The sequence below is a fragment of the Puma concolor genome, chromosome A2, assembly GCF_028749965.1.
Source record: "Puma concolor isolate L17-30 chromosome A2, mPumCon1.1.hap2, whole genome shotgun sequence".
NCBI lineage: Eukaryota > Metazoa > Chordata > Mammalia > Carnivora > Felidae > Puma > Puma concolor.
In genome coordinates, this window is record NC_141668.1 from 145,371,560 (window position 1) to 145,382,992 (window position 11,433).

Here is an 11,433-nt window from a genome sequence, read left to right on the forward strand (position 1 = left end):
AATAGGAAAGGGGTGCCTGGGCGGCTCAGTCAGTTGAGCATCTGACTCTTGATTTCAGCTCAGGTCACATTCCTGTGGTTGTGGGATCAAGCCCCGCATTGGGCTCCACATCCCTGCCTGAGATTTCTCTCCCTCTCTCTCTCTCTCTCTCTCCCTCTCTCTCTCTCCCCCTCTGCCTCCCTCCTCTGCTCACGCTCTCCCTCTCTCTCTAAAATAATAATTTAAAAAATTTAAAAAAAAAAAAGGGAAACAGGGAAGAAATTACAGGATTTCTTTTATAAGGTGTTCTGGTAAACTAGGAAGTCACGCTGTAGCTAAACTAATCCTTCCTATAACCTCCAAGAAAGACAATCAAATCAACTATTCAAAATAAAACTACAGTGAAATAAATAAAAGTACATACGTATCTCCAACTGCTCCAGAGTCTCCACTCACTGCAGTTTTTCTCCTCAGAAACGGACTTAACTGTAATAATAAAATATATTTGTGGGCCACCATAACGCTATGAGAATAAAGTGGCTAAAGAGGCAATCTGTCCCTGTGCTCAGTACGAAGCTTAGAATAAGGGTCATATTCAGTGCTGACAATTGGTGGCTTACTGAAGAAAAATCTATAATCTTCAACCTAAGTCCTATTTGAGAAAATTTATCAAACTATTATGCTCACTGTTCAAGTATGCATTATTTTAGATAAAACTACTAATTCCATCCATTCCTGCTCCAGTAACACAGTACAGTTCTGTAGACTGCATCCTAAGGTTCTACAGAATCCTCTTGAGTCAAATACAAATGTGCTACAGGCAGTATATACACTGGGACATAAACCAAATAATGTGTACTTTACACAAGGAATATAATATTCCCCCCTTAAGTAACAATAATCAACAAATACAAACCTAATTTTCATATTTCATTTTTTTATTAGTTTTTTTTTTTTTTTCCCTGGTAGACAGTACACTTGGGAATTATACTGCACCAGGCATAAGAAGTAAGAGTTCTACCACAGGGACATTTTGTATTCAGAATCCAATATAAATATTTCTAGTCAGACATTTCCATGGCTACAGATATTTGGTTGCTTGATTTATATGCATAGAAAGAAACAGTTGTCATAACTGTAAAAAGCAGTACTTAACAAGTACTTTTAAATGATTGGAACAGTTTTCCTTTAATATTACAATACTGCTTATTGGTTTGGAAACTAGGTCACCCTACATGATGTTTTGATTTTTGTCAAAGGCATCATGAGTACTCTGTTTATTCTTTCATGCCTGCATTTTTAGCCTTCTAGTTAAGTTAGGGACCATTTAATCAGAAATCATTGTAGCACTGTAATAAAAAAAAAAGCTCTGTTAAGAGTAGATTATATACCATAATGATTTTCATACTTCTTTTTATAAAAAAGGTATCTGGAGGCTCTGAACAGGCACATGCATACTCAAGGTAAAGGGAACAAAACATAGAGGAGTCTGCTAAAGCACAAAACTTCCTTCTGGTCCTCAATGCCTTCAAATAAATACAGATATTTAAAAAAAATTCCCACACTGTGATTTAAAAAAAAAAAAAAAAAAAAAAATCAGTCTCTTCCATGTCCTGGAGAGTCAGTTTCCAGGAACTTCTCCCAGGCTTAGAGATCAGTCATCGGTCTTCCGGGCCAGCCGACAGAAAGTCCAGTTGTGCTCCACTGTGTTCTCATTGGCCCGCTCACTCATGTGATGCACTCGGGTGTTGCGGATCGTGAAACCTTGTTTTGTGATGTATTCCATCAGATGGACCCGGAGAGAAACTTCCTGGTGATAATCACAGGGTCCAAAAGTAAAGGAAACCTGGCAATCTCTGGTGTCCATCATGTGCTTATTCCACTTCGTAAAATAGTTTGAGATACCTTCTAGTAAGGAATGGACCTTGGTGGTGATGGTTAATTGAGTTATGATGACAGCTACTGGATTGGAGTACTTAGAAAGCTTCCGAGTACTAGATAACTCCACAACTTCTTCAAAAGTATCCATAGGATACAAAGGCTTAGGGTCATTGAGACACTGAATCAGGGGCTCAATCTGATAAAAATCTGCTTCTTTCCGAAGCAGATCAAATTCCTTAAAATCCAGGGGTAAGGTCAACTCTGAAGTTCTTAAGAAATTGAGGACGTATCGGAAAAGAGGTCCGTCTCGGTCAATGAAGTAATTGCCTTGAGGGTCCCGAGCTGTGGGGAAGTCCCCCCCAAACATAGCTCCAAGCATAGAATCCGGGTAACGCGTCAATGTAGTGAGAGACGTGGTATACAAGTGTCCACCTACATTTAACGTGACTGGGTCAGTCATCTGAAATTTTTAAAAAATGATCAGTCATCTGAAATTTCTTAAATCTTAACTTTGACAAATTAAGAAAATTAATGGTAACAAGCAAAGCAAAAGATTCCTTCAGGCTATAATGTACTTAGCAATCCTATAACGCAAAACAGCTTTACTGTTAATGATAAACCAACCCAGATAAAGGGATCTAACGTTTTTTTTTCCATAGGAAAAGGCTAAATCTAATTCATTAAAGCCTTACCCTAAAAATGGACGGTAATGAAGCCTTACCCTAAAAATGACTTCCAAAGCCATTTACTTTCAGGCCCAGTATCTACAGAGAAGTTTTTAGGTCAAACCAGACTATGGGAAGAGAAAGGCCAAACTGAAATATACTCATTTTTTTCTGATTTAAAAAAAGAGAGAGAGAGACTTTATTTTAACTCAATTTAACACATAATAAAAATGATTTGATAATATAAAGATACCTACTTTAAATACTTACTTTGTTTTTCCCACTCAAAAAAGAAGAAATTGTAACATTTTAAAAATAAAAATTTGTGCAGTCCTAATCTTTATAATTTAGCCATGGAAATAACAGTGTCAAATACTAAATTAGAATACAGTTTAGTCAACACAATCTCATATATTCAAAGGCAGCTTTCAAATTTTATAACCTGATAGCATATTCACTTTTGTACATTAACGTTGCAATCTGACCTTTACCAGCTTCTCTAAATAATACATACCTTCCATTTTAGAAATTATATTTAAGAAAAAAATAAAATAAAAATAAAGACAGACAGACTTCAGGTACCAGGCAAGTGAAATATTTCTTACCAAAGGAAAACAAAAATTGGAAGACATGCACATCAAGAAAGTACAGATAGGAGAAGTGGCACATTCTCCACCTTTAACTTCCCTAACACAAGAAAATATCCTCTATACCATTACCTACTTGACTATTTTAATAGTCACTACTCTACAAAGGAAGAGTTTTAAGAACAACACACTTTAAAGACCAAAAGGTCCTTAAACTAAGCTCATGATGATGAGCTTTCTCAAGTGACTATAAAAAGTGACCTGGAGAGTTCATACTGACTTTGCCTACATAAAAACACCAAACTAAACAAAAACACCCCCAAAATAATCTGAACTAATTAAGGGGGAGGGGGTGTTGCACTAATTTACAATTTTCATTCTTATAAGATGTGTTATACCTAAGAATACAGAAGAAGGAAAAGATACACAAAAATTATTTGCCAGCCTTCAAAACGCATCTGCAAAAGCCTCTCACCATATAGCCCCAGTCTCCATTATCCATCTGCTCCAGCGCTGCGTCTCAGGGAGCCCAGGTTCCAGGGAAACTTGGGGAAGAGAAAAAGACATATGATAGAGCATTTAACCATGAAAACAGCGAAGGATTTTTCCACCCAACAGAGCAGGCCAACCACCAGAGAACTATTCATCTTTGCTCAACCAAAACCAGCTATAGGGCAAAGATCTGGAGAAGAAAGCATTCCTTTGGAACTTCTACTCATACCTAAGAGATTGACCATCTTTAGAGAAAAAAATTATCCTATGCTTAGGGAAGGAGGAAGAGCCTAGTTAGTAAACCAGTCATTCAAATTCTACCTACGCTCTCTGAAAATTCAATTTTTAGAATTTCTACAGGAGAACATTACGATTAACTCTACAGCCTTATTCTGGTGCAAACCTATAATGATCCTTATCAAAAAGCTGGTTTAAGAGAAAGGGAAAAAGAGAAAATTCTTTTTCATCCATTAGGCAAACTATACAAACTATCCAGCTATACAAACTAAACATCTCAGTAAAAGTATTAAAAGTCATGAACCTCCAAGACTTCAAGTGACACCAGTATCACTCCAAGAGAAATATATCAGAATGGTATTTCTTTTACAACATTAAAAAAATTAATTATACTTTTAATAATGATATATTTCATTCGGTACAATAATAAAACAAACAGAAAACAATGTAAATGCCAAATCATTAGAGCACAATTTGGAACAAAAAGAACCTCACAAATCTGGTTGCGAGTTACTCAGCCGGCACTTACGGAGAGGTAGCCTGAAGACATTGATAAACACCCAGACACTAATGATGCCTGTTTGAATTTATTTTTATCTACAATTCAAAAGCATTTAAACACTTTCCCAGCTATGGAATTGGTTCAGTCAGTCCCCTCTCACACACATCATTCTCCAAATCAACCGGCAAAACAAACTGCAGAGCAAATTTCAAAAGCTCTGGCAAGAGACAGTCAGAAACATGAACTTATCGGTTATTTATCCAGGAAAAGCACTGGCTTTTTAATATGGTCTTTGAACAGATTCACTTTTCCCACTTTTAGAGAAATCTGGCACACTATTCCCTGGCTGCAGAAGATCACAAAGGCTCTTTCTCAAAAAGGTCACTCAGGCATGTAGAGAACATTTGCATAGCACAGCATGGGCTGAAATCAGAGCCTGAAGCATCTATTTTTCCACCTTGCACATTCTTCAAAGAAAACAAGCTAAAATGTGGACCAGACAACGTGCAGTCAGGTTTTACTCTCCATACTCAGCAGTTGGATATAGATAGGCCTCCACATGCTACAGGGTGAGAAATGGAACAAATGTCAAATTCAGGGCTGTTGTGACAACTTTTCATTCCTCTGACTTGCTTCACAGCACTTGAAGTAAATAGAAACAAGAAAACAGGCTTTACCAATTTACATTATGTGCATCCGATTCAGTACATGATACAGTGGACAGAGCAATAACTGATTTTATTTTTTTTAATGTTTATTTATTTTGAGAGAGAGAGAAAGAGTCCGGGCGGGGAGGGGGGAGTAGTAAATTAGGGGTAGAGAGAATCCCAAGCAGGCTCTGCACTATGCAGCCCAGAGCCCAATCGGGGCTTGATCTCGGGAACCATGATATCATGACTTGAGCCAGACGCTCAACTGACTAAGCCATCCAGGCCCTCCAGTAATGAAGTGATTTAAAAGGCCAGTCATCCAAAAGTTCTGATAACAGGCTCATCTCTGGCATCTTCCCATCACCCAGAGTATTTATTCCTGACAGCCTCAAAAATAGATGAGTCAGGGCACCTGGGTGGCTCAGCTGGCTAAGCATACAACTCAGGTCATGATCTCATAGTTTGTGGGTTCGAGCCCCACATAAGGCTCTGCACTGCACTGACAGCACAAAGCCTGCTTGGGATATTCTCTCTCTCTCTCTCTCTCTCTTTCTCTCTCTCTGCCCCTCCTCTACTGTTGCTCTCTCTCGAAATAAATAAACATTTTAAAAAATAATTCAGTCAACTGAGACATTTATTATAGGTCCCCTGCGGGGCGGGGAGTGTGCAATGGGGATACACAGAAATAGGGAAGATACAATCCTTGCCTTCATGGAGCTTTCTATCTGTGAAGAAAGGCAACATGCAACAACTGTACAGAATTCAGAAGTGCTACATAATAGATGGACTAGCAAAGGCCTTTGGGAAGAAAGAGCAAGAACACTTCCAAATGGGAGGACTTCAGGAAGAGCTCACTCAGTGGAACTCTGCAGGAATATTTGGACAACCTTAGAGAAGGGATTCCAATGTGAAGAAACAATTTAAATAAAAAGAGGTAGAACTTTTTCTCCCACAACATTCTTGATACAATTAAGTAGTGCATGAATTACTGTACCTATTTTAGAGATGCAAAATAGAGAAACAGATTAAATGACTTTCTCAAGTTTCCACAGTTGGAAAGTAACTAAAAACTTAGATTTTCTGACTCCTAGTCTAGATCTTTCTATAAATCGCCTCTTTGGGTGGAATTTGAAAGAACTGAATCCAAGAAACAAAAAGCTGAAAGGACTAATTTTAGACACCCTCACAGGTAGATTTTATTTACAAATTTAATAGGAACTGAGTCTAAGTGAGCAGTCACAATGGGTTTGTAAAAATTCCCCTGAGGAAAAATAACAAGAACCTACTCACTATCATGACTGAAGACTGGTGTCCTCTGTCTTAAGTGAAGTAAAGAACTTTAAACCAGGAACATCCGAATGGTTAAATGAGAAATGGGAGACCAAAGACAAAGGAAAAAAACAGATATCATCAATGTTACAACTGTTGTGCAAGGTCTGTCCACTATTAACCTTCCCCCCCCCCCCCCCACTTTTTACCGCTAAACCAAAACAAGGTAACTCTTTAGCAATCATAAAAAGAAAATTAGATGATGCCTTTGAATCTGTTCCACAGCAAAAGCCAAGGTTCTGTTCCAATACAAAGAAGTAATGAAACCTCAAGCCTAATTATTCAAGAAAGCAATTAAGGGAACCTATATAAACCCATGTTTCTTAAAAAGCACCCAAAAGTCTCCCTACATTTGTGTATAAGATGCAGATACATCAAAATAAAATGAAGTTATTATTAGTCACTTCCAAAAACAATGACTAAACTGTCCAAAAAAATCAAACTGTTCACTAAAGAGCTCTAAGGGAAAAAAAAAATAGTATTGATAAAGTTTAAATTTTATCCCTACTCCTTACTTCTAAACATTCTCTGTGGAGATGCTTAGATACAGCAAGAAACAAACCAAAACAAGCAGTTAGATTCCTGGTCACCCAATAACTGCACAATCAGCCTCTATATCGATGACTATTAGGAACATCTCAGAGATAGTACACATGAATGAAATAAAACACAATCCGAAAGAATTTCTGGAATAGCGGCAATTCCTTCTACTAAATCATTTTTTCAGAGCTGCTAACTATTAGAAAATGATTCATTTGCTTTTCATCTTCTCCCCCTTCTGGCACAATCTCCAGTGGAGGGCTTAATGAGAAGTTAAATGACCACAAGACAGGCAGCAGAAGGAAGATCTTAAAATGGGCATCAAATGGGCCTGTTTTACTTGATGAAGACAAAGAAAAATCTAATATTCCAGAATATTTGCCGGGAATGGAGATTATGAGGGTAACAATGAAAAAAATTTTCCTTTAAAGTGACTCTCCTTACTAAAGATCATTTTAAACAACAATGAATGCAACCAAGCCCAAACAATTGTAAAGTTCAAAGAAAGGTTTCTGACCCTTAAAAATCAGTCCCACCTGAAAATATCTGACTGTAGGTGCAAACAAAATTCTTTTTTTTTAAGATTATCCTCAGGGACTTTTTTTTTTTAAGTTTATTTATTTATTTTGAGAGAGAGACAGTGAGTGGGAGAGGGGTACCGGAAGGAAGCAGTACTGGAAATTCACCCACATTTAAGCTTCAAAGGTTAATCATGACAAATGTGTAAATTCTGAAGGTGTAATGTTAGCAGATAATTAAACTACGGAAAATACATACTGAAGAATTTTTAAAGGCCTTAAAAGAAATTGCTAAGAATTTTCTAAAGTTGCAAATCTGAAAAATGCACAATTCAACAAGTTAGTAACTTAAAGAATAACCTAAGAACTCCTGAAAGCCATTCTCCTCATCACTGCAGAATTCCAATCAAGCTTTTGGTTATGATGAACTAATTTTACATAAATATTCTGAGTTTATCATTTCTGCTACAGACTACAACTAAGAATTCTCCCAGGCAAAAGTCCTACTCCTATATTACAACTTACACATCAGAACACACACCTCCAAACTTGAATAAATAATAAAAACCTATAACTACTGCCTACCCAAAGTTCCCAGGTAGCCCTTACAAAATGCCTTTCTACTGAAATCTCTGTGTCTGGCATTCAGAAAAGACCCAATAAATTCCATCTACACATACCTTCAAAATTACCTTTGTACGGAATTCCTCTGTTCTTGAAACATGGGTGTTTGAAAGTGAAATACTTTTTATAGTAACTAGTTCAGCAACATCTAAAGGAGTCTTTTGGGTTGATGTTCACATACAGGCTGACACAAGTAGCCAGGCACACAAGGAGAATGTGATTATGGTGTTAGGTTATCCTTAACCATACCAACACAGAAATAGATGGTTTTTTCCTAAAACGAATTGTTTCTTCTCTCTCCTCTCTCCATGCAGTCTACAGGAAAGGCGCTCTACGTTGAAAACATGACCTTAAAGCTAAAGAGCTATCACAAATAGTCACAAAATCAGAAGACACCTCTTACCCTCAGTTTCTACAAAATAAAATGGGATAATACCGCCTTCCACAAAACAGTTTTACCACCAAGTCATAATACAAAGGCAACAACCGACCCGCAGGGTAAAAGATCAGGACTAGGGGTTCTGAAGTCACATGCAGGCCAGTGCAGAGGAAAGAGAACTGCTCCCCAGAGAGGATCTGTATCCCACTTCTGCTCCATTACTAATTATGAGACCCTGAATAAATCCCTCTTTAAACCCAGCTTCTTCTTTGCAGAAAAGGAGAAAATAAGCAAGAGCATGAATAGAACACCATTTGTAAACTGGCAAGTATTAAACAAATGTGAAAATACTAGTGGCAGTAGCATAAACAAGATTTCTGTGGTAAATTGAAAAACTTGGGTGTGTGAACACAAGTAATTTAGAGCCCTGGTGTGGAAACAAGGCAAACATGGAAGAGAAGGCCTCTTAATCTGCTTCCCACCTCCCCGGGTCCTCCTTTCTCCAGAGCTCCAGAAGACAAAATTACAGGTAAAGAGGAGCGTCTGGCTTTTATAGAGACCACCAGACATCTGAGCTGTTGATCACAGAAGGAACTTCTCTAAAGCATGACTCAGGATTATCTCCAAGGTAAAGCCAAAACCAAATAAATATGTGCATTCTGTTTTAAACAGACTCTCAGTATCAAAATTCAAGACACACTGAGGGATCTGTAGAAGGATTCACCCTAGGGTTCCTTTATTTAGTAATGCTATGGGTAAAATATGACTTGTGAAAATTTCAATCACACAAATCTTAGATATGGCAGTCCTCCCCACTCAATCCTTAATATCTATGGCATTACGTAAAATGAACTATTAGTATGGGCTGGTAGTTCCCAACCAGAGAGCAAGTTGTCTCAAACTACCAACCTTACAGATAAAAAGATTTTCCTTTTCCTCGTTACATATTTGTTCCTTTGAAAACATCAATCTTGGGCTCGGGCCTGTGCTAAATGCTGTCCCCTAGCTTCTTTCCTATTCTGTGATCACACTTGAGCATTTGTGACAATCAATCAATCAATCAATAAATAAATAAATAAATAAATATGCCAAGGGGAAACGGGAGGAGATAGTCGGGCTACCCCAACATTCCTGGCCAAGCCAGGTCACCCTGGGTCTGTTTGCCACTCAAACCTCTTCGACCACAAAGTCCTAAAATTGGATTTATCAACTTGTTCTAGAACACCTATACTTGAACAGAAACATGATAACTTCAGCAGAATATCCAAAGAGGATCTCTGTTTCGTTTCTCCCGTCCCACCCTTAGACACAACCTCCACCACCGTCAGCCCAGCAGGTGCTTCAGGGGCTCCCCATTACCAGAGTCATTTATCACCTCTGACATCAAGCATTAAAAATACCAAGACACACAAATCTGAGCATAAAGAACTCAGCTGCAGAGTGGGTCTTTGGGGGCGGAAAACCCCCCTAAGGCAGGGCTCAGAAGCCCTGTCATAGCCTTTAAATTAGGGCAAACGGTGGCCAATAAGCGCCACCACCCCCCTCCCCCCAAAAACCAATCATTTTCACGCAAAACTCGAGGTGTCCCCGTCTGGGCCGTGCTTCGCTGTTGCCCCACAGGCAAAGTCCCCCCACCCCAACCCGGTGTGGGACACAAAATGCTCGGGGCCCTGGCGGAGGGGGGGGGGGGCGCGCCCCGAGGTCGCGAACGTGGGTCCGCTGAAGCCGCACGTCCCCGCGGGGCGGGCCCGGGAATCTGCGCCCAGCCCGGCCGCTCGGCCGCGGGCAGCTCGCCGTGGGCTCGTGCCAGCCCCGGAGCGCGCCGGCCCGGCTCCCCGCCACCGCCCGGATTCTCAACCCCGCTCCCCCGGCCGCTCCGCGCCGGCTTCTCCTTGTGCCTGGCCCTCCCGAGCCCCGGGCCCCCAAGCTCTGGGCCCGCCCCCACTCACTGCGCGGCAGCGGCGGCGGCGGCGGCCGGGCCGGGAGACGCCGGCGGCCGGAGAGCGGGAGCCTGAGGACAAGCGAGCCTGCGCCCAGCGGCGGAGGCGGCGGCGGCGGCGGCGGCGGCGGCAGTGGCGGCGGCGGTGGCAGAGCGGACGACTGAGCCCGCGCCCGGAGTTGCGGCTCCTGCCGCCCCGCGCGGGCGGCGCCTTCCCAGCAGAGCCGCGGCGCCACGAGCGCGGGCGCCCCCTACCGGCGGCGCGGGCGGGAGGTCAGAGGACCAAGAGGCCGGAGGAACTCAGCCTGGGCCGCCGCGGTCGGGCTGGCTCCGCCGCAGTCCCGAAAGCCCGCCCCGAAGCCTCAGTCCCGCCCCCGAGGCTCCGCCTCTGAAACCCTGGGCCCCGCCCAGAACCCGCCTCTTCGTCCCGCCTCCGCCCGCAGTTTGGAATCAGCCCAGCCCCCGGCGGTTTTCACTGTGTCCTCCGACCTAGGATCCCTACAGCTGTTTCTGTTGTTTCACGAACGTGTATGGGGCCCGGACCGTGTACAGCGGCCACCAAGACAGAAGGGGGTCCTAATGAGAGGAGAAAACAGACAAGACCCAAGGAAACAGCCAGTAGACAAAAAAATGACAAGTTGTGATTCTAAGTGTTGAGAGGTATAGGATTAGAGGAATGGCAGAATAAGGAAGGGGGTTTCTGCCTCAGACTCGGTCGTGGCTGGACGCCGGGCCTGAGGCCAGAGCACCTTCTGGCCTTGCCCTCCATGGAGGTGGGGTGGGGAGGGAGAAACCACCTGATGATAAGTTCACCCAACCGGCCTGCTGGGCAGAGTGGAGAAGGGCAGCCAGGCCCCAAGGGTCGACATGGACAGTCAGGTGAGGAGAAGGACAGAGCTGACTTTAGCAGAGAAAATGACCGGTGCAAAGGCTCTGAGGCCCGAAGGAGCTGGCCCTAAGTGAGCCTGGCACCCATATTGTCCTCAGTTCACCACTAAGGAAGTCAAGGCTTCTGAGGGTAGGGAATTGCCTAAAGGCTCAGAGCTAATTGATAGACTCCTTCCAAATCCCATTCTCTTCCTGCGTAATTACCAGAGATGTCTGTCTCCTG

The 11,433-nt window shown here is 41.9% G+C and overlaps 1 protein-coding gene across 4 annotated transcripts; it reads right to left on the reverse strand.

The window, feature by feature from the left end:
- Positions 1-907: 907 nt before the first annotated feature.
- KCTD6 (potassium channel tetramerization domain containing 6) lies at positions 908-11,433 on the reverse strand. 4 transcript variants are annotated; one of them, XM_086697790.1, is made up of 3 exons: positions 11,415-11,433; positions 3,588-3,657; positions 908-2,320 (listed from the first exon to the last, which is right to left on the reverse strand). In XM_086697790.1, exons 2-3 carry the CDS (start codon positions 3,612-3,614, stop codon positions 1,634-1,636), a joined length of 714 nt encoding a protein of 237 aa, XP_086553916.1. In that variant the 5' UTR covers positions 3,615-3,657; positions 11,415-11,433; the 3' UTR covers positions 908-1,633. The 4 variants fall into 4 exon arrangements, with proteins under 4 accessions (XP_086553916.1, XP_086553913.1, XP_086553915.1 ...); XM_086697787.1 differs by lacking the exon at positions 11,415-11,433 and adding an exon at positions 10,333-10,576; XM_086697789.1 differs by lacking the exon at positions 11,415-11,433 and adding an exon at positions 9,293-10,276.